General features: G+C 40.4%; 2 protein-coding genes across 2 annotated transcripts in view; both read right to left on the bottom strand.

Moving 5' to 3' along the window:
- Positions 1 to 6,707: 6,707 nt before the first annotated feature.
- LOC131242619 (rust resistance kinase Lr10-like) lies at positions 6,708 to 13,281 on the bottom strand. Its single transcript, XM_058241375.1, has 3 exons — positions 12,474 to 13,281; positions 8,432 to 8,500; positions 6,708 to 8,184 (listed from the first exon to the last, which is right to left on the bottom strand). Exons 1-3 carry the CDS (start codon positions 13,246 to 13,248, stop codon positions 7,034 to 7,036), a joined length of 1,995 nt encoding a protein of 664 aa, XP_058097358.1. The 5' UTR covers positions 13,249 to 13,281; the 3' UTR covers positions 6,708 to 7,033.
- A 4,073-nt stretch (positions 13,282 to 17,354) lies between these two features.
- Positions 17,355 to 23,316, bottom strand: part of LOC131244052 (rust resistance kinase Lr10-like) — a 26,262-nt gene continuing 20,300 nt past the window's right edge. The window contains exons 3-4 of the mRNA XM_058243718.1: positions 17,997 to 18,060; positions 17,355 to 17,529 (exon numbers count right to left, since the gene is read on the bottom strand). Of these exons, the coding sequence (XP_058099701.1) occupies positions 17,355 to 17,529; positions 17,997 to 18,060 (239 nt within the window). The remainder of the gene's footprint in view (positions 17,530 to 17,996; positions 18,061 to 23,316) is intronic.

Here is a 23,316-nt window from a genome sequence, read left to right as displayed (position 1 = left end):
ATGGTACACATCGTGTCCCTGAAAGACTCATATGATGCAGGAAGAAAATTCAACAATATATATGCCTGTTCCTCATCTTTGATCACTTTCTCCATATCCATCAATTTGCACATCAATTTATTAAAGTTGCTGATATTGGCTTCAAGATCTCCACCCTCTGCCATCTTGAAAGTATAATACTTAGCTTCAAGTGTAGGTGATGTTCAGAGGACTTCTTTGCATAGATGATCTCTAACTTTGCTCACAAACTAGCTGTAGTTTTCTCCCTCAAAACATTATAGAGAACCTCATCCGTAAGATATAAACGGATAGAGGCTAAAGCATTACTATTAAGGTTTTTCCATTCATCATCTTTCATGGTAGATTTTCGCTCCTCAAGAGCCTTAATCTCATATTTCTTGGTTAATAGGCTAATCATCTTAACCTTCTATAACTCAAAATTATTTTTGCTCGAGTACTTCTCAATATCAAACTTGTCGTTTCCCATTATTACTAATCCTGCAGATTCAGATCTGTGCCCCAACGATTGCTCTGATACCACTTGTTGGAGATTTGTGCTGCGGAATCACACAAATCTATATCCAGGATAGCAATCCAATAACATCAAGCAATCACAAGAGAACACAAAGATTTAACGTAGAAAACCCTTGCGGGAAAAACCATGGCACAAAGCGACAGAAATTCACTATGAAAAGAAATTACAAGAGAGAGGACTTACCCGATTCGAACAATCTCGAATCTCACCCTTGCTACACCCTTTGATAACCCTACAACCCTTGAAAAACTTTTAGAAAGCTTTAGAATACCTTATAATAGTCTTAGAGACCCCTATTTATAGTTTAGGAAACTCTATTTACGCACCTAGTCTGGAAAAGTCCGGAAACTGCCTCAAATTAATATGCAGTCTACATAGGATTTGCGTAGCGTTGACTAGTCGAAGGAGGGCCTCGACTGGTTGAGCAACCCGCTCGACTGGTCGAGCCATCCCCTCGACTGGTCGAGTAGCCTGGACACCAAAACATAGGTCGCTAGACTTTGAGTCGAGCGGGTCTCGACTGGTCGAGTGAACCCTCGACCGGTCGAGCCATGCTCTCGACCGGTCGAGCAAACCCCCCAAAAAAAAATCAGATTGAATACATCTATTCTGACAACATGAGAAAAGTTTTCGATTTTCAGATTTCGGTGGGGAAATATTGGAATTGCTCATATGACTTTCAGTTTGTGGTAAAAATCTAAACATGCATATCTGGCCTTGTTAATGCATCTTTATTGGCATTAAACAAAGGTGAGTTGACTTGCACCAAGTTGAGAAGCTTGTATATGCATTTTATTCTTGCACCAAATGCAGCATTATAAATAGGAGATTATTTTGTGGAATGTTGTTAAGCAGCCAGCTTTGTTGGGGAACCTTGGTTGTATAACACATCTTGTACATGTACATTAAGTGTATTTACATTTGACTGTTGCTTTCCTTGCATGACCTGGTACAAGGCTACCTTGTTAAGATAGCTCTACTTTTGTGTGATGCATGAGTTGGGCACATGCATTTCATTTGATTAGTTGTTTATTATAATTTTTCTTTACTTTTTAGCTAAGGTGTATTTTCTGAATTACCTTTCTAGCTCTTTCGTTGAAATTGATGAACTTACCTAGATTGGATCAGCAGGCTATGGATGAATCAATGGTGTGTAAATCTACTTATCATTATTTACATTCAAGTGTTAGGTGAACATGAAGCATTCATTTTGGTGTCTTCACTGAATTTCTTTCTTCTGGCTTAGTTTTTGGCCGAGGCAAAAGAAAGTATGTTGTGCACATTGATAATAGTGCTAATTTTGATAAATGGTTTGCTCTCATTTTCTTATTTATTTATTTATTATTTTAAAGCAAATGAAGTTTCTTTTTAAGCTTAGCCATTATACTTATTATGATTTATATCTATGTTCTGTTAGTTGAATAATTTTTTTGCTATTAATGAAGAAACACAAAAAGAAAATTTATGTTGTTTTTTATAATGTAAGAAAATTTCCAACGATGATGATAAATCTCTATAATCATGAAAAAGGTTTTTGATTTTCAGGTTTTGGTGGGGAAATATTGGATTTGCTCCTATGACTTTCATGGTGAAAATCTGAACATGCATATTTGGCCTTGTTAATGCATCTTTATTGGCATTAAACAAAGGTGAGTTGACTTGCACCAGGTTGAGAAGCTTGTATATGCATTTTATTCTTACACTAAATGCATCATTATAAATAGGAGATTATTTAGTGGAAGGTTGTTAAGAAGCTAGCTTTGTTGGAGAACCTTACTCATACCAAAGGCGTTGTGTGATAGTCTTGATACATGAGGTTGGAAATACGACAGATGTGGCTAGTGATTTAGAGGTCTATAATGGATTATGGAAGCTGCTATGGATTTGACTTTTGGCTATGGAAATGCTAAAAGTTGATTTGGCTATGGAAATGCTAAAAGTTGATTTGGCTAAACACTTGCTAGTAAAAATAGTTTGCCAATATCGTGAAAATAAATTTCCAAAACTTTATAAATGCTTCATGGTTGCAAATTCACGTGGACCATAAAACACATGAATTTAATAGCCTTTTGTTTTATGATAGTAGATTTTATAATGTCATTATATTAGAAGTTTGTAGACCATGAAGGCCATCTCATTAAATGAATACTGTTGTTTCTATTTTTTTCAAACCCTCTTTTAATTCATTGATTAGTTTTCGTAATATTGTACATATTCTGTTGCAAAGGGAAAGAAAATGCTTGATTAGTTTTTGAGCTCTTTTAAGCTTCTTTATCATTCATATATGGCAGTGCAAACCTTTGCTAAACTGTAGCTCTAATCCAAAGTTTGTGTGCAATATGATCAAGTACATTAATGGTTCAATTTGATTAAGTGCATTAACATCTAATCTTACAGTTAACATCTAATACTATCTTATTTCTTTGCAGGATAAGATTGTCATATTTATGGACCCTTATGCTTCAATTCTTGTTCTCATCATCATTGGACTCTTATACATGAGAATCAATGAGGTATCCCTTTAACACATGCCTCTTTTTAGAAAGCTTTAATTTTTGTTATTGTTTCTAGTAACTTGAATTGGAATACTTTTCTTTATTATTTCCTTGTCCACGTAAATGAAGCTTCTATTTAAGTTTAACAATTCTTCTTAATTCTAAATTATAACCATGTTTTGTTGGTTGAATTTTTTTTTATTAGATTAAAGAAACACAGAATTGCTTCTGATTTTTTTTTTTTTTAATGCAAGAAAATTTCTGATGGCTTTAGGCTGTTCATATTTTTCTAAAATATTGAAATCCCAGACAGTCCATAACCATCCTTTTAATGTTCATCTTAATGACGGCCCATGATCGTCCTTCCTTACAGACAGTCTATAACCGTCCTTTTTTAAAGACGTTAAATGCATGTTAACGATGGCCAGAGACCGTCAGTGTTTTAGAGATGGTCCATAATAGTCTTTTTATTATCTATCTTTACAGACGGTCCATGACCATCCTTTTAATGTCCTTCTTGAATGACGGTTTATGATCGTCCTTTAACAAATACGACACAGCAAAATAGGACGGCCCATGCGACGGTTCAAAACTGTCATTTATTGAGATTTGAGACAGTTTTCAGCTGTCCTTTCTTCACTGTTTTGGTATAGTGGACGACGCCCTCCCACGAGATCGAACGGATCTTTTAAAAAATCTCAAAAATATTTACAATAAAATTCCCAAGGAGTATAGCTCCGAAGAGGATAATTTTTAGCAAACAAAAATTTTCAAAAAAAAATTGCATTTGGCACGAAGTATACTGAGGAATCTCCCATATTCCCTAGTTGCGTCTAGTGCAAACAACAAAATAAGATTCGATCTTTTTCGGTTTTCCTGGACGATGATCAAATCCGTATATGATACAAGTATGATTGACCCGATCTTAATATCTGGACAGTCGTACGACTCGAATGTAAGTGACGATTTGATCTATCTCTAGTAAGAATAACCAAATTCAAAGTGGAGAAGATTCGTTATAGCTAAAGTATCAAAATAAAAAAACTGTATGGAAAAAATTACCCGCACATACCTAGTCCAGGATATTTGGAAAGTCTGATCGAGTCCAAGTTTACGTAGTGAGTTCCCCGTAAGACCGTAGAATGCACATGGCAGCTAACCACTTTGACAATCAAACGGAATAAGTACTCTTATGGTGATTACGTAGCAAAGGAAACACATAATCTAAATAGTACGGGAATCCCCATAAAGCCACAGAACACGCAGGGGCCCTACTTTTTAGACTTACCCTCCAATGCTACCAACAATCTGACGTGAAATGGTTGTGATCCGTGGCTCGTAATGTCGCAGAACGCGCAAGGACAATCACTATGTTTTCCTCAAACCCACATGATATGTGCGAGTTATCTCGTTTCCAAACAGTAAACTGACTACAATACGATGATAGGCAATAGATTTGAACCACAATATTTTCTGACTAGAAGGGTGGGGTGTCCACTTGCTTTGGCATTCGGTTGCTCGCAACCTCAGCCAAAGAGGGACATCTGTAGACACCCCACCTAGGCTAGCAACTTAATAAGGCAAGGATGACCCTTAGGAAGAGAGTCAGAAACCACAACCATTCCCTAAACCCTAATCTTAACCAAAACCCTAACTCAAACCATTATCTGAACCAAAGCCTACCCAAAAATCGATCCAATTCTCAAAAACATACCCAGCCATTTTGATCCAAAACATCCGAAAACAGGTTTTAGGCCGACTAGAGGCCCCAAAACAGGCCCACCAGCCAAATCCCAGGAAAACCCAGCTTGGGTGATAGTCTGACTATCGCTCGTTATCCAACAGGTCTCTCCTCTGAGTACACAGCTATCCCCCTTCCAAAGTCAACTTTCATATAGAATTACCTCCGAAGTTTACCCTATTAATTTATCATTTTACCAAACCCAAAGAGCTTATAAGAACATCCTACATGACACTTCTCTCCCTTCAACCAATCATAAGCAGCCATGTCAACATTTATCCTTCATAAACCCTAGAATTACCAAAGTGTCACCCCAAAAGGATATAAATAGCCTTCACCTCTCTTCGTTTCATACGGCACTTCTACCCAAGAGATAAAATTCTCAAATTTTCTAAGGGAGAGTGAGAGAGAGAGAGAGAGAGAGAGAGAGAGCAAGTGAGTGAGAGTGAAGGGGAGCTCTTGAGTCTTCAAGCCCCACCTTTTAGCCTTCCCTAACCTCCTTCAAGCCGTCCTCAACTTTTACAATCCCATCCAGGTTGGTCATGGTGCACTCCATGTCCTAGCTATTTTAAGTGCAAGCTAAAGATCATACTATTTTTCCTAAAACATTCATCATATCATTATTTCCTTTCTCAACCACCCTGCTCCTTTAGATCACCATTGAATGTATGCTCGGTGACTTGTTGAATATAGGATTCTGTCACATCAAAAACTCATGGTAGTCTAGTCATCTTTAAAAAAAAAAAAAAATTTATATTAGTATCATCGCATCTGCTTTTCTAGACATTCATTAGACGTATACTCTATAGTTTGCCGGAATCCCGGATTTTGCTACATCAGAAATCTGAGTTTGCCTAGTCCCACTTCGATCATATCATCTTATCCCTTAAGATTACTTTATCACATGGAGTAGAAACCGTACACTTGTATGGGCAAAGAGGGTACCTAACACCTTCCCTCTTTATAACCGAGGTCCCTTACTCAGAATCCCGGATTGCAGATCAGGAGTCAATTTAAAGCAAGAGAGTTTTTGGATTCTCTAGCTTTGCATATTCTGCAGGTTCTAGCCAACTACGAGATTTTAGATTAAGTGGTTAGTGGCGACTCCAAGACAATATATTCAATCAACTCCTTTGTCAAACAAACAAAAGCTCAACAAAAATCTCCGAAACCAGCATGGGCGCCAATTTCCCAGCGTTCACATATACTGTGTGGGCCTAACTGAGTTTACTCAGTATAGTAAGAGCCTACTGTACTCCATGTGCTGGCAATCCAATTTCCAAACGAAACTGTCTAATGTTTTTGTTAAGACTTTTCCTGAAATGTAATTTTTTTAATATATTTAAAAAACTGATGATGTGGCACTTATAGTGACGTGGACCAATAATAAAATTGAAATAAGCTGCTAATTGTTTCCACGAAACAGAGGATCCGCACTCATTTTCCTAATGCCGTGTGAGAATGACGATGTCAAAATATATATAAGAATCCACGGAAGATATTCACTGCATTTCTCTGTATGGATCAGACAACGGTTTTGACGCTTTCCACTCCTATCATAACCCAGCCCCAGTGGCGCCTACCTCAATTCTCTAGATTTGAGATGACCTGACAATGGTTTCAGCACCCATGCTATAACCCAACTTCAACATCACCTGCTTCATTCTCTCAGCCTTCTCATCCTCACAACCTTCATCTCCTCCACCATTCATGAACCCCGACGATGGCATTCTTTACCAAGATGTTTGATTAATACAACATTGTTCATCAGTGAGTCATTCATCTGTATGCAGAAGTCCTCCAAAAGGCCAGCACTTAAAGCTTCTAGCTCTCTCATATTGGCAGGATCATCTCTAAGTGAGCATGGAATTTTCAATTAAAAACAGGGTCATCACTATGTTAGTTTGTTGCCATCCTCCATAATTGCATATATTCACTGCATGCTACTTCTTCCCAAGAAAAATTTACTCGCGAAGAGATTTTCCCACTTTGCAATACATTCTATGCTACATCTTCGTATTACTACAGCATATACATCCAGATCATGCATACCATTTCTCTACATGTAATGTATAGTAACTTTATTGTTATTTGGGAAATACCCTAATTCTGAATATCTCAATTACCTACATCTCATGTAAGTAGTCTCTCTCTCTCTCTCTCTCTCTCTCTCTCTCTCTCTCTCTCTCTCTCTCTCTCTCTCTCTCTATATATATATATATATATATATATATAAGGATTTGCAATCATTGCGATTTTCAATTACATTTCTTGAGATTCTACCAATCCAAATAGGCCCTCAGCATCATTCCGTGGAAATGGATGAGGAGGCATCTCGATGCCATCAACGTCTCCTTCTAGCATTTGGATCACTCTTCCCATAGTGGGCCTATTCGAATGGACATGCTGGATGCACCACAGCCCCACCTTACATAACTTCTCTACCACTTGCATGTCCTCCTTATCGTCTCCTACCTTTTTTCTCACTTCCCTCAGTAAAGGAACTTCCCCTCTTTCGATTCTGTTAAACGCCCACTCGGGGAAATACTCCCGGCTGGATGCACTCGCTGCTTGATCATAGTTCCTCCGCCCACCCACCATCTCCAAAACAAGCATCCCATAGCTGTAAACATCTGACTTCTCCGTTACTGGCCCATAGAGTTGCGACCACATCTCTGGAGCTGCATACCCCGGTGTTCCCTGACCTCCTGTCAGTGAAACATGGCTGTGGTCCTTGTCGATCATCTTTGCAAGCCCAAAATCCGCCACTTTCGCCGAGAAATTTGAGTCTAGAAGAATGTTGTGGGGCTTGATATCACAATGCAGAATCCTACTCCTACAACCTTGGTGCAAATACCATATTCCTCTAGCGGTTTCCAAGGTGATGTTGTACATCTGCTTAGTACTTAGCTGTTTGAAATCGCTGTGTTCTTCTTCATTGTTGGTGCATTCTTCATCGTTGTTGGTGCGGCGAATGTATTTATCAAGCGATCCCATTTCCATGTACTCATAAACCAATGCTCGTCTCGTTCTGTCAACGCAGTAACCGAGCATCCGGACCAGGTTGTTGTGGTGGACCCTCCCGACTGTTGCGACTTCGGTCATGAACTGTTTTTCACTTTGTTTCGACACCTTCAAGAGCTTGATTGCTACATCAACACCACCGGGCCCATGATCAATGGTCCCTTTGTAGACACTTCCAAACGCTCCTTCCCCAAGCTTCGTTGAGAAGTTTTTGGTGAACTTCTTGAGTTGGGAATAGGAATACCTGGTTGGGGATATTCCAGCGACAGCTTCGGAGCTTATGCCAGTTTCATCTTTGGATTCCTGCTTCATCTTTCTTCTTCGGATGACTAAGAGAGTCGCTAGCAGTGCAAGAACAAGTATGAATATGGCAGACGAAGCGGATACAGCTGCATCAAATGAATAAGAGAAGAAAGCTGAGTTGAGGTTTCTTCTCAAACAATGGCCGAGATGGAATGGTTGCCACCGGATCAATGGCCCGGTGCTGATCAGATGGTGGGGCCCACCCCATCCCTGGTGGTAGTGCCCAGTGCCTCAATCAGTGGGTGGGGCCCACTGCCTGATCATCATTGTATCAATTTTATGTGATAAATATATTTTCTTGCAGAAATGAGGCAGCGTGAAATATAAAATTACCTGCAATGAGTACTTTGGATGGTCCAGATCCTCCGCCAGTGACCCATGTTTGAAGGTCCTCAGTCGTTCCTAATTGAACGAGATCATGGTGTCAGTGAGAAGAAATGATGGATTGAATTTTCTCTATTACAGGTTACTAAAAGCCGTCTGATATCCTATCAAACATTATACGTGGACCGCTACCTGCACCCGCTCACCAATATACCAAGGGATTTTTACCGCAAAATTCCTCTAGTAATTAGATCTTACTAAATAATACCTCCAGTAACCGATATTTCCAGGCAATCCTTTTTAAAAGGAAAAAAGCACATTATTGTTCTCTTTTCCTTCTTCTCCACCCACGTGGCATGTGAGACCTTTATTATTAGGCAGAAAAGAATGGCAGATCTCCGAAGGAAGAGTCAAGGATGAGAAAAAGAAGGAAACATAATGCAAACTATTTGCAAAGGATTCATCAGTTTCAAATACAGGCTTATATAGTGGACAGAACCGTGCCGGTAGTGAAATGAAAATCATGACTTCTCGTATAACACAAATAAAACCCTCCATAAAACATTAAAATCACCATTTGGTTTTAGTCTCAACCGAGGGGCATCAATAAGGGACTGACATGTGGAAAAGTAGTTGATCGCATTAATTACATTGGGCAACAGACTAGCCTTACTTTTACCTTTTACCCAAAGGTGAAGAGACATCTGGGCAATGTTGTATCCTCCCCATTCGTGAATTAATCAATTAGGGAATGACACATGTTGTTTTCTCAGAGAACAATATAGCATGTAAAAGATCTGTGGAAATATTTGGAAAACTTTTTACAGAAGTACAACTACTGCTAAGTTGGTAGTACACATTATCTAATGACAGGTCGGGATTGAGAAGTCCAAAAGGCAGAAATAAAGAGAGTCAGAAGGATTTGAAAAACCAACGTGACAACGATTGAACTACCATAACGGTTGAAATAAAGAGGATAAATAGATACAAAGTATCTATGATCCATGTAGCAGAGAAGTCTATAAATAATAGAGAAAATTTGCATAACAAATTATTTAAAACCAATCCAACAAATCAAGTCAAATTTATCTTATCTTATCTTAGCATAATCTTTTCCTCCTTAGCTCTATTTTAGGTATGACGGTAATTTCTTAGATATAATCCAAGTCTACGCCCATATGTTGGACATTATCCATTCTCAATACAAGCATTTCTTCATTTAGAAATGTTTATTGCTGCTCCGCCTCGATTGATTGTGAGTATTTCCTTATAATTTAACAACCAAGTATAAAAAATACTTTTGTAAGGAAGTCAAGCCGAACCCATCTTCAGAGGAAGAACTCCACCCCTCTCATGATCATTCTCCAAACAATTTACAAGGTTAAATAGGTGTTGGATATGCTCAAATCACGGTCATGTACGATCATACTGATCGTATTTGCCTATATTAATACATAGGGTCAAGTTGTTTAGATTGGGAGTCATTCATTGCTTCAACTGATCCCTCAACCTTTCTTTCAGACATATTCTCCGTGAGGGTAATTCTGTGGCAGACGCGCTCGCCCGGATGGCAAGTGAAGGTTGCGGCAATTTGGTTTATTGTTCTCGGTCGGACTTGTCGAGGAAGGTCAGGGGCCTATTGGTTCTTGATAGGGCGGGCTTGGGTTACTTGAGAACCTGAGTCCATCGGCTTTTGCCCCTTCTTTCTCGTTGGGCCCCTTCTTTTTCTTGTTTGTTTTGCTGTCTCGGTTTTGTTAGGGTGGTATATGATAGGCCTGGCTCCTTTTCTTTTTGTTGGGGTCAGCTCGATAAGCTGTACATTTGTTTCTCTATTTTCAATAAATTCGGTGGCGTGAGCCCATCTTTAAAAAAAAAAAAAAGAAAAAAAAAAAAGAATATTTCAGTAAATTTTTTTTTTAAAAAAAGTTGTTTAGTTGGAATTGAACGTAAAATTGAATCTAGTACGCTAGCACACACCACCCGTGACCACAAAAACCCAAACCAGAAAAAGTGCTAAACACATTCAACTTCACAAATTAATGTTCAACTACCATGCTTCCATCGAGATTATTGGATCATGGCCCCATCAAGCAGTGTCCGATGTGATGTTTATGTGACACCCATTCTTTACATTAGTTGAGCTAACTTATTTTCACCACACATGAAGAAAATCAGCTTGATTCAAAACTTAGGTGGGCCATACCTCGGGAGTAGTAATGTAAAATTACGCCTGAATACTCTAAATTCACTCGGTGGGAACCCATCTGAGTTCTGTTTCTGGCTGATTCTTTGTATGCAATTTGATCCTAATTGGGTCCATCTGATGAACGGGTTGGATGGCATATAAACAACACGGTGGTCAAAGGAAGCTTTTCATGCGGGTCCTCGGTCCCACTGTTTCATGTTGTATGTTATGACCCGTCGGATCTCTGGAACGACTTGTTTTTTTAGCTCAGGCTCTAACACGAGGTGTATCAATTGATAGACAGAGCCGATGTGTGACACAGGCCACGGTGGGCCCATAGATCTCGACTGTTGTATGATCTTTCTACAACAGGTGTCGTAGAGGCCCGGTCCATAGCTACCTCCTTAAATCTGCTATTGGCCTATTTGAGTTGACCCCATGAGGCGTAGTCAAATAGTCCGCGGACTACTGAATTGAAATCCTCGTCAGACTGTTGGACCATGTCTAAATGATCGGAACGCTCCAGTAGCGAGTCCAACCATGGATAGGCCATGGCCAAATTATCAGGTGCTACGAATGACTATTCGATCCACGCAAAATGGTCCACCACTTGAGCCCCTTTGAATGGACAGGATTAGAAAAGAGGAACCCCTGTGTGATACTGGAGCTTCTCATTGGCTGATCCCCACTTAATCAATACACGTGTCAAAATCATGCTGGCCTGATCATCTGATGGGCCACACTTGTACAAAATAAACGGACGGTTACGAGAAATTGAATCACCGTAACAAAAAAAGTTTGGTATACGTGTGAGAGCAGATTAGGTGAGACCCCGGCCTCACCCAAGCCAGTGGGGCCCACCTTGATGTATGTATTATGTATCCACACCGTCCATCCGTTTTTCTTGATCATTTTAGGAAATTATGCCAAAAATGAAGTAGATCCAAATATAAGGTGAATCATAGCATAAGAAAGGTAGTGATTAACCGTCCTACCATTAAAAACGTCTTAGGGTGCACCTTAATGTTCCATAGTGTTTATTTACCATCCAATCTGTTGAAAAGGTCACAAAAGCATGGAGGAAGATAAAAAATGAATATCAGTTTGATCCAAAACTTTCGTAGCCCATTAATGGTCAATCAACACTGTTACATATGGTATGGTCCACTTGATAATTGAATCTGTTTCATTTTTCGAATAATGTTATGAAATAATCTGGAAAAACGGATGGAAGGCGTGGATACATAATACATACATCAAGGTGGACCCCACGCTAACCCCACGGTAATGACCACACTGTCTTGGGTGAGGCCGAGGTCCCACCTAAACCGACCTGTGGCCCACCTGATGGTCAGATGGTCTGGGGATCAGGTGATGAGTGGCTCTAATCTCTCTCAGGTGTTCCTCGTTTCCACGTGCGGAGGCGAGTGCACTTAGAATGTTCTATAGGCCCAATAGGGGTTTGCTAATTCACACGAGGGCACGTGTGCAAATATGAAACACGTGTGTGATCTTAGCTTTCAATGAGGTTGGAAAGAAATAGATCTTCTGCTTAAAAAATCAGACAATTTCAATCTTCAGGAGTGCCACAATAAAGAAAGTAAATTAGTTGTTTAAGTTTTTTTCCTAACCGTTGATTTGTTTTGATATACTATGGCCTACATGAGATTTGAAATGGCATGAATTTCACGATAGAAGATCTAAAAGTTGTAGCTCACCTGGTGAACAGCTCAGATCTCACACATCTCACAATATAATACATGCACCGGCGTGTAGAACTAGCAAACCTCGGCCGGATATTGTGGGGGTGTCTTAAACACTGAATTACGGTGTATAATTCCACATGGAATTAAAACGCGCACGTACCGTCAGAGCAGTTAAAGGGATCGACGCTGGATGGGCAATAGCACACGAACGCCGTAGATAGCGGGTGGGACCCACAACGGCCCCCGGAGGCCTCGCAGCCCTGGCAATCCAACGGCTTAGCATACCGCAACCTGTACCCCTTCTGCAGAAAAGCCCTCAGGTCCCTCTCCGCACTCACGTTGAACCCCAACGGCGTTATCAGTAAGAACTCCTCGCACCCGGGGCGCGTCACGAACCCCGGCTCATAGTAGCAGAAGCTGGACTTATCCTGGCCCGGACACCCGAGACAGGAGGCGGGCAGGAGGCCCGAGCCCGATTCGGCGCGACTGGTGCAGTTGAAGTGCGTCGCCCAGGTGAAACCGAAAGCGAGGGAGAAGATGCTAACGCGGTCGGTGTAGGATGGAAAGGATACCTTGCCGCAGCTAAAGAGCGTCTGGCTAGCAACGGTGAAAGACGCGCTCTTGGAGTCGGAGGTGAAGTTTCGGACGACTCGGAATTTGCGTTCCGGGGCATGTGGGTTGGAGAGGACGAGGTATTGGTTGTTGGGGCATGAGGATTGGAGGATAGGCGGTTGGCAGAAACGATGGAAGGAGAAAGGGTAGCTGAGGTTGAGGCCGTTACACTTGGACGGTGCGCATAGGTTGTAGTAGTAGAAAGGGTCTGTGCTAAGCGTTGGATTGTCTTGGGATGTGGTTGTTGAGAAGAAGAGAGTGAGGGAGAGTAACGATAGAAAGATTAGGAGAAGGTTTTCTATGGGGGTTTCAGGAGATGCCATTTTGGAGAGAGAGAGGGTGGAAGAGAGTCTGGATGGTGTGAAATGGAGAGGGAAGAGGGCGTTTTATCCTAGTTCACAAGGAATTAGGGGAGTTATCCAGAGATATCCTGCGAGAGTAATACTATGATACTCCAGCACACTGTACTGTATGATACGGGAGCACTTATTATTTACTTGAAATTGCATACATGTAATATTAATTATTCAAATTTAAACTGTCTAAATTATATTGGGGTACATCCAGTATGGTCAAATTCTCCAAATAGGTTTAACCTTCCAAATATTTCGAGGCTAGCCTTTTGACATGTCTCGAGAAGTTTTCTAGATTAAATTGCCCTTGTTCTTGGTTTAATAGTGGTATGGTTTTTTGAGTTAATAATAACGTATGTCATATTTAATGCCGTAGATGGAAGCCTTTTTGGGCCGACTCTTGGGGCTCACATTGATGTATGTGTATAATCCATGCCGCCATCCTTTTTGCTGTGTCATTTTAGGGCTAGGGCCTAAATATCAACCTGGTCTAGAGTTTGTGTGGGCCACATAATAGAAAATAATTATGACAATGGCACTCACTATTGAAACTTTTCAGGCCACTGTGATGTTTGTTAGAAGTGGACATTGTCTAAGTCAGGACTTTTTGAGCTCGCAGCGAGCTAGTCGACAAGGTGGATGGAACGGATCACCCCATTGTGGCCTTCGACTCCTATTATTTAAAAATAATCAAATTATTAATTACATCAACCTGACAACCACGACCGTTACCATGTTATAACCACAAACCTTACCATATTATACGGGTATGGGTCGTGGTTGTCATGTTAAATGGGTTGTGGTTTTCATGTTATATGGGTTGTAGTTATCATATTATATAAGTCGAGGTTGTCACGTGACTTGTGGAGTTCGTGGTTGTAATGTAATAAAGGTTGAGATTGTCATGTTATAAGGGTTGTGAGTCCTGTCGTGATTTATGTGTCGAATTTAATCTATTCATTAGATTTAGAATTTAATTTAATGTCACGGCATAAAAAATGAGTTACATCTAATGTGCTAGGACACACGCAGAATCTGATCCACAACTGACTGGCACGCAGGAACGTCTTTGCTGCCTCTGTGAAGGTAATGAGCCAACGACTTCAATGCTAACCCATGGGCTACCATGCAATGTTCCATTGATCTGACAGTCTTAACGATCTATTTACTAGCATCTAATACAGACGGTTGGTATCGTTTACATGAGATAGGTCCAGTCTAATCAACAATTTAATCTTCGTTAGGGCCAATCGTGATTGTTTGTGATTGTGAAAGGAACACATCAGTTTGGCAATCCTAACCATCCATCTACGGCTAAGAAAAAGGACGACCACCAAAAAATAAGGCCAAACTAAGGATGGATTGGACTATCTGGGTCATTGTGATTTTGACACTGTTGTCCATGAAATGTGCTCTGGACTTAATGGACAGTTTAGATCCATCAAATGAACTGTCCATATGATCCAACGTAACTCCTAACACTGTAACTTACATTGGCATTGTCTCTCCAAGTAGCTTGTATACATCCAACGTATTGCAATAAGATACGTTGGGACTTAAGCTTTTGAATCGGGGTAATCTTTGAATGATCCAACCGTCTATATGACAAGTATAGCCTGTTAGAGTGGAATATAAATAGATAAAAGCTCTCAAATCGATTATTTCAAGCCTTTGATAATTTTCTTCATTTTCCCTGAATTTAAACAATCAAAACAATATTCTTATAATAAAAGGGTTAAAATATTCAATCTAAGATATTTTTAGGACATCACCCATCCAAAGGAAACCCTAACAAATAAACAGTTTGGATCACTAAAAAAACCAAAAGCCTGCATATGAATGTGCAAGGCTCTACATGAGTGTGGAATTAGCAAACCTGAAGAGGTGGTCGCGAGTCAACGGTTGCAACGTCAAGTTACGGTCCACCCGGCGTATGTGAGATGGATGGTTTTATTGGGCCCACCATGTTGTATATATTTTATCCACATCGTCCATTCATTGTGAAAGATCATTTTAAGGAATGAGCACAAAAATGAGGCATATCAAAGGCTCATGTGGACCACACCATAGAAAGCAATGAAATTGAAAACCTACCATTAAAAACTTTTTGAAGGCCATAAAATATGTGGATGTAACTTATTTTTTTGGCCTATGATGTTAAATTAAATTCTAAATCTAATGGACGGATTGGATTCAACACATAAATCACGACAGGACCTACTAACCTTATAATATGACAACCTCGACCCTTATTACATTACAACCCTAAACTCCACATGTCACATGATAGCCACGACCCATGACAACCATGACCCAAGATGACCACGACCCATATAACATGACAATCATGACCCATATAACATGATGACCATGACCCATGTAACACAATGACCTTGACTCTTATCACATTACAATCACAACCCATATAACACAATAACCTCGACCCTTAGCACATTACAACCACGACCCATATAGCATGATAACTACAACCCATACCCATATAACATGGTAATGGTCATGGTAAGGGTCGTGGTTGTAATGTGGTTGTGGTTGTCAGGTTGATGTAATTAATAACTTGATTGTTTTTAAATAATAGGAGTTGAAGACCATAATGGGGTGATCCGTTCCGTCCACCTTGTTGGCCAGCTTGTCGTGGGCCCAAAAAATCCTTACTTGGGCAGTGTCCGCTTCTAACAAACATCACAATGAGCGTATAAAGTTTCAAAAGTGGGTTCCATTGTCACTATTATTTTCTATTATGCATCCCACACAAGCTCATTTTCTATTATGTGGCCCACACGAGCTCTGGATCAGGCTGATATTTGAGCCTTAACCCTTAAATGACACAACAAAAAGGATAAGCAGCATGGATTATAAACACACATTAATGTGGGCCCTAAGAGTTGAGCCTTGTACATGTTAAAAAAGGCTTCTGTCCACATCACTTTCTTAACATTAAATACGACGTAACTTCTTATTTACTCAAAAACCATACAACCAAGGAGAATAGCATTTTGGTCCAAAAAGTTTTCCAAAGCTTGTCAGGCCATCCTTGGAATAGTTGGTAGGTGGAACCTCTTTCGAGAATTTGACCATACAACAAAGTTAGTATGGTCAAAATCCCTAGAAATTACCCTTTTTTTTTTCTTTTTTGGAGAAACTGTATATATTCCATCTTCAGGTGGGCAACACAAAAGGGTAGCCACACAGGATCCCCTAACAAAAAAAAAAAAAAAACGAGGAGCCTATCGTAACGTCTAACTTATCAACAAGAATCAAACAAAAGAAAAACCCCCCAGCAGGAGGGCCACCCAAGCTGGAGATCTAAGCCTTAACCGAGCCTAATCTCAGTTTGTTAAGAAAAAGCTGACCCCTGACCTCCCGAGGAAGGCCCGGGCTAGCGTTGAAAAGAGCTGAGGATTGAGAGGAGCGACCCAGCCTAGCCAAAGCGTCCACAGGCCCATTCCCTTCCCTGAGGATATGCTGAAATTTAACATGGCCCTTGGCCGTCAGGCCCTTGATCCTGCTACACCAATACTTCCATTTCCAACCAGGATTGGACTTCCCTGTGAACATGTTCACCACTAAGAGGGAGTCCGATTCTATGATAATGTTAGTCAAGCCCTTGCTTTGACAATGAAACAACCCGTCATGAACCACTCTGATTTCAGCCCTAGTGTTGGACGACACCCCATATCCCGCTAAGAACCTAAAAATAAAATCCCCTAGCTCCCCTCTACAAATTCCTCCTCCCCCCGCATTGCCTGGATTTCCCATAGAAGACCCATCTACATTCATCTTAACCCAGTTAGCAGGAGACTTATGCCACTTCACTACCCGGGCCCTTCTAGCTGGGAAGGCACAAGCCACGATCCCCAAATCAGCTAGGATATGACTGTTTGCCCATAGGTTAGACTGCGCAGGATTCCGGGACTTGATGATCACTTGCGCCCACCTGTTGACATGCAAGATTTGCATCTGACATGAGGGATGCCTCCCCTCAAACTTTGCTTCATTCATGCCCTTCCCAATCTCCATTGAATGATACAGGGGATCAGCTTATTCAGGACCCCACCCTAGTCCCCAAGAGCAGGCACATTCCACCACTGAAGCATCCTGTCTTCAATTGAATTGGCTGTCAGATTGTTCTTGCTGAAAATAGCTGCGAAGTGTGACCAAATAGCTACAGCCCAATCACTGAGGAGGAAGAGATGAATGGCTGTATCACACGTTAGGACCTGACCAGCTGCCCTGTCATAGCAGACGCACTACAACGCTAAAGATATCCCTCTAGCTTACATTGAGCACTCTACCGGGATTGCGCCTTTGATGGTTTTCCACGCTAGGAGCAAGATCTTGGGAGGCAACAGGGCGTGCCACACTTTCCTCGCCCAACCGATGCGGGGCCTAGACATTCTGCTAGAGTCCTAGGCCGTTTTCACTGTGAACTCGCCATTAAGGGATAAAGGCCAGACTGGCATTGCTGGCTCGTTTGATGTGCTAAAGCCTTTGTGAAAGACGAAGTTGATGGTCTCTTGAGAGAGGAAAGAGGACACTACCGATAGCGGAAGGGGCCTGACTTGGCCCAGGAAGTCGCGGATCTCCAAGCCCCTCAGCGCCGTAGGAATAGGGGATGCCACTTTGCTCTCCAAAGAGCCCAGGCCTAATCAGTTGGTTCTCCAAAGATTAAGATCACCCTTCCAGATCTGCCATAGTACCTTAGCTGCCATGAGCGGAAAAAGCTTGCGAATTTTCTTCCACAGGGGAGGCTGCTGACGTCCCCTGCACAAGACCATCATTAGCCAAGTCCTGGTTGTATTTAGTTGCCATGAAAGTCCTCCAAAGGTTGCGAGTTCCCTGGTATTTGATGGCCCATACCATTTTAAGACGCAGCGCTTTCATCACCTCTGCCAATTTTCTGATACACAAACCCCCTTCCGATTTGGGGGTCATAATATCTAACTTGTCTCTCTAGTGAAGCTTTTTCATGCCTTCATTCCAGCCCCAAAAGAAGTCTGCAAACCTTCTTTCCAAAGCCTTTAACACTGCAGAAGGAACCAGGGCTGCTGCTAACGTGTGCACCGGTATACTACTCAACACATTTTGTAAAAGCGTAGCCTATCCTATTAGTGAAAGACATCTGGACTGCCACCCTCTAATCCAATTGTCTACCTTATCGATCAACTATTAGAAATTTGTTGTTTTCCTTCTCTCTACTGCAACTGAAACACCTAAGTATAGCAGATTAGAAGAGGCTCTCGACATCCCAAGAACCTGCTAAATAGAGGAGGCCTTGGAGGCAGGGAGGCGGCCCGAATAGAGAAAACTGCTTTTAAGCAGATTAATTTTCTCGCCTGAAGCCCTTTAATAGGAATCAAGGAATCGCTTCACAACCCGTATCGATTTTAGACCCCTATTAAGGAATAAAAGAGTATTATCATCATACAAAAGATGAAAAACCCGGGGACATCCCCTACCTAGCTGAAAGGGGTTGCAGCTGCCCTATCCATCAGATTTGTGACTCTCTTGCTCAAAGCTTCTGCAGCTAAAATGAACAAACTAGGAGATAACGGATCTCCTTGCCTGGGACCCCTGGTAGACTTGAAGAAACCCGCAGATTCTCCATTGATCAGCACCGAAAACCAACAGTTAGACTAGCAACGCTCCACTAGCTTCACCCACGGGCCCGAGAAGCCAAACCTCCCTAGAATTTTCTTTAGGAAGGCCCACTCGACTCTATTGTACGCCTTCTCCATGTCCAGCTTAACCACTATATTCCTGCCATGCACTTTTTTGTTCAAGTCTCACAAAACTTCCCGGGAGAGCGCAATATTTTCTGTCATCGATCACCCTTGGACGAAAGCTCCTTGCTCAGGAGAAATCAACTTTGGGAGCACCTTGGTCAACCTTGTAAAGATGATTTTAACAAATATTTTATTTACATTGTTGTAGAGACTAATAGGTCTGTAGTTTGAAACTTTCTTTGGCACGGTCCCTTTGGGAATAAGACATATTAGCGAAGTCGTGAAAGCTCTCGGGAAAGACCACCTTTGAAGATGGAAGAGGCTACCTTCAGGAGGTCTAGCCCTATTATGTCCCAACAACCAGCGAAAAAGGCTCTTGAAAAGCTATTGGGGCCTAGCGCACCGTCCTTTGGGAGGGCCATGACTGCCTGCTTAACTTCCAGAAGGGACAGGATAGCCATGAGATGGGAATTGTCCTCCACCATTACCTTATCTAGGATAGCTGAGAAGAGGCCCTCCTCCAGATCTATCACCCCTGCTGACAAGAGCATGTGGAAGAATCTCACGGCCTCCACTTTGATTTGTTCTTGAGATTCTACAATCCTCCCTTAGTCTAGCTCTATGGACCTGATCATCGATCTCCTATTTTTTTTCGTGACCGAGGCATGAAAAAATTTAGTATTACCTAGACATTACCTTTGTTTGAGCATTTGACTATTCAATGGTCTCCTTTTCACCCCTCGGTAAATAAGTCAATATTTAAAGTAGAGTCGTTTATGAAAATTGGCCTGTCTTTTGGTCCATTTTTTGATGTATATGGAAGAGGCTGCTTTAAAGTAGAGTTGTTTATGAAAATCGGTCTTTTGGTCCATTTTTTGAAACTATGCGTACTTTGGATGTATGTGGAGGAGGCTGCTAGCCTTTTGGTGGCTGTTATTGTATTACGGCCTAACATTATGCCGAGAAGATTATATACGATTTTACATCCTTATTTTTAAATAGACAAAAATGCCCCTTCGTAGAGAGGAACTTTTCCATTGGTGATTCGAATTAGGTGGGGCCTACTACGGTTTTGGTGTGAAATCTATCCGATCCATATGTTTTACCCCCTCATTTTATGGCATGACCTAAAAAATGAGTCTGATTCAAAAACTCAAGCGGGCCACACAATAAAAAATAGTGGAGATTGTAAGTCCATTGTTGAAACATTTGTGGGGCTACGGAAGCTTTGGATCCAGCTAATATTTTTATTCTTTCAGTTCTTCTCAATGGTAATGACCTTATCAATGGTTGGACTGCTTTATGAACAGCTTGAGATGCATATAAACATCAGGTGGAGACCAAGAAGGTTTGAACGGTAACCAGCTCCTTTTCATTGTTTCTCATTGTGTGGTTCAATATGAACGTCGCCCGCCATGTAAGCAGTCACATTCATTTCTGCTTATCAATTGGATAGATGGGGTGTAGAATTGACTTAGATGTAAAAATACGTTTAATTTTTAGAGTCGCTACTAGTAAAATGAAGATTGGAATTTATGACTGGCTACAAATCGTAGAATCGTTTAACAGTTAAGGAATGGTAAGATTCTCCAATTCAAGTAATTGCTGCTGGTCTACGACTGTGATTCTAAGGGCCTTGGTTAGCAGAAAGGAAGGGGTTAGGCACCCTTTTCCGTCCGTGTAGTGCATAGTCTCTACTTTATGGGGTTTTATGACTTTTTAGAGCATTCAACAGAATTTCAGCGTTATATACGTAGTCATGCTTCCCATAACTCACGAGGGGCTGAGCAGGCGAAAAAAGAAGAAAAAATAAAAATAAAAATATTCTAGCCTTACTTCGAAGAGTCAAATGACCAAGGGTAGGTAAATAAAATATAAAAAACACGTAAATAAGAGAGATCATCACAGAATTTTATTTTATTTTATTTTATTTTATTTTTAAAGTAAGCATGTGTATTGTTGATGTGTTTGGAATGTGTGAATTGCTATACAAATGGATTTGAGATGTGAGAAGGAAAAGGGGAGACCCAACACCATTTTCTTTATAAAAAAAAAAAGGAATGATTGGATGTCCCCGATTCTAATCCTACTCTTTAACTTTTCTAGCTTCTTTGGTAGTCTGTTTTTCCTGGAGCTGATCTCCTAAGTTGGCTAGGGCCTCGACGTCGATTAGGCAATCTCCAAAGTCTTCGGAGAGCAGGGCCCCACCTTAACATTTCTCTCACCGATTCTCTCTATCTCTCTGTAACTGCTTCCTCCGTCTGTTACTATTCCCGAATGGCATCGTTGTGTTGAATATCGACTCATCGAGTTTGTACCTGATTGAGACGTCAAGCTAGCCCTATTCTTGCCAAGTTCAGATCAATTTCAAGCTTTGTCTAATCCTCAGATCATCACTTAGTAAGCCCTCTTCCTTTAACTTAGATTGTCCATCTACACCTTGCAACCTTTGCACCATAATTCCTTATTTTCTATTTTATTTATATCAGAGTTAGTAGGCCAACCTAATCACCTTGCCATTTTTTGGAAAATTTCATAATCTAGTTGGTCCCCCTATCAAGTACTGGTAAGCCATTTTTCTCTATCTGAATCATTCTTGAACACTTCATGTAGATACATCTTTGTTTTCCTCCTTTACGCCATCACTCACTGAGTGACTCAGTCAATCAACATGTAGTGAGTTCAAAATAGAGTTTAAGGATTATAAGACCCCATTAACTCAAATAGATAACATATTTTCATTCTAGGAAAGTTGGTCTAATTAAATAGGGTTTGGTTAAACAAAACGGAATAGAATTTGTGTTTCAAATCACAAGTTGGATCGGATGAACGGTGATTTTCGAATCAACGCATGTTGTGGATAAATATTCACCAAAATCTTATCAAATATCTTAGGTAGGTGATCTTCCCGATTGAAAAGCCTACATTAGTATGTACTTTGATTCCATTAATTATTTATTTCATATTATTGATTTAAGTTATTTGATTTTGGTTGTACGTAATATAAAATGCATTTATTTGATTTTTAATATGTGAAATTAATTTATTTGATTATTGTTACGTACTTTTGAATATAATTAAGTTATGGGTGCTCTGTCTTAAGAAGGATTATTATGTTATTCTGTTATAATTAGTGTTTTGCCTAAGGTTATTTTTTAAAATGATGTTTATTTTATGCCGTATTTTAAATTTAAGCAATTGTGGATATTCAACCCCTGCTCTATATTACAGGATGCGTCATATCTAAATATTCAATCATTGGCCCGTGTTTCAGGATAAAATTTATATTTTCCTTTATTTAAGATTAAGTAAATGTACACATGGGTACTTTGATCGGACTCCCTAAAATATTAGATGCATGATGCTCTACCTTGGGAGGTCCAAAATGGTCACGATGCTCTGCTTTTGGTTAATCCGTAAAATGGGTGCATCAGCGCTCTGCCTTGGCAAAGTCCAAAAGCAAATCAGAAACTATCTTGTTTTATTTTTTATTTATTATCAGAATTTTATTTGTTACTAGTGGAATGTTAACGTTCTCTTATATTCAAGTTGTGGATGCGTAAATATAGTTTTGGTGCATACATTCATGGGCCATGATCCCCAATAGGTACGAAACTATTCAGGATTAGGAGTTTATCACCTTGGAATCACTTTGCATGTTAGGAATGAGACTAATGTGAGTTGTGGCACTTGGTACGAGGCCCCTACTAGCCTGCGATACTATGCATTATGACTAAATCTTTCATTATGTATTCTTCATTACATACTGATGTAAAATTTTTAATTTTGGGAATGACGTAACCCTACGAGTCATTGCGCTCACATTCGTATAAATTGTTTTGTAGGGTTTGTATATTAAAAACCAATTGAAAAAAATTGAAGACATTTTCATTTATTTATTTGAAGATTAATTAAACTTCAATACATTTTATTATTATTTATTTTAATTTAATACATTTTATTATTATTTAATTTTTAATATTACTTAGGTAGGGCGTTTATGCTCATATCCCCTGGTGTTGTCTCATGCCTGTTAAAATTACATGTCAAAATGAACGGACGGAACCGATTTCTCACAAACAGCACGGTGTGCCCCCACCTGCCCTAGGGCAATCCATCATTATAAGTCCCTCCCGTTACGTCACCCAACATGTAATAAAGGCTGACAACCGGCGCAGCTTCGGTGGATCCAGCATCCACAAAAATGGGGAATCCCTGACCAAGGACCTACTTTACTGTATTTGACAATATCCAGGTCATCCATCCATTTTGAAAATCCATTATAGAGTGATTT

The sequence above is a fragment of the Magnolia sinica genome, chromosome 4, assembly GCF_029962835.1.
Source record: "Magnolia sinica isolate HGM2019 chromosome 4, MsV1, whole genome shotgun sequence".
Taxonomy (NCBI): Eukaryota; Viridiplantae; Streptophyta; class Magnoliopsida; order Magnoliales; family Magnoliaceae; genus Magnolia; species Magnolia sinica.
Note: the sequence above shows the minus strand (reverse complement) of the source record. Positions and strands in the feature narration are given on the sequence as shown.

Coding starts and splice junctions, on each gene's coding strand:
- LOC131242619 (XM_058241375.1), bottom strand. CDS start 13,248: ATGGCATCTCCTGAAACCCCCATAGAAAACCTTCTCCTAATCTTTCTA. Junction 8,501..12,473: donor TCCCTTTAACTGCTCTGACG/GTACGTGCGCGT, acceptor TCGTTCAATTAG/GAACGACTGAGGACCTTCAA. Junction 8,185..8,431: donor ATCCAAAGTACTCATTGCAG/GTAATTTTATAT, acceptor CATTTGATGCAG/CTGTATCCGCTTCGTCTGCC.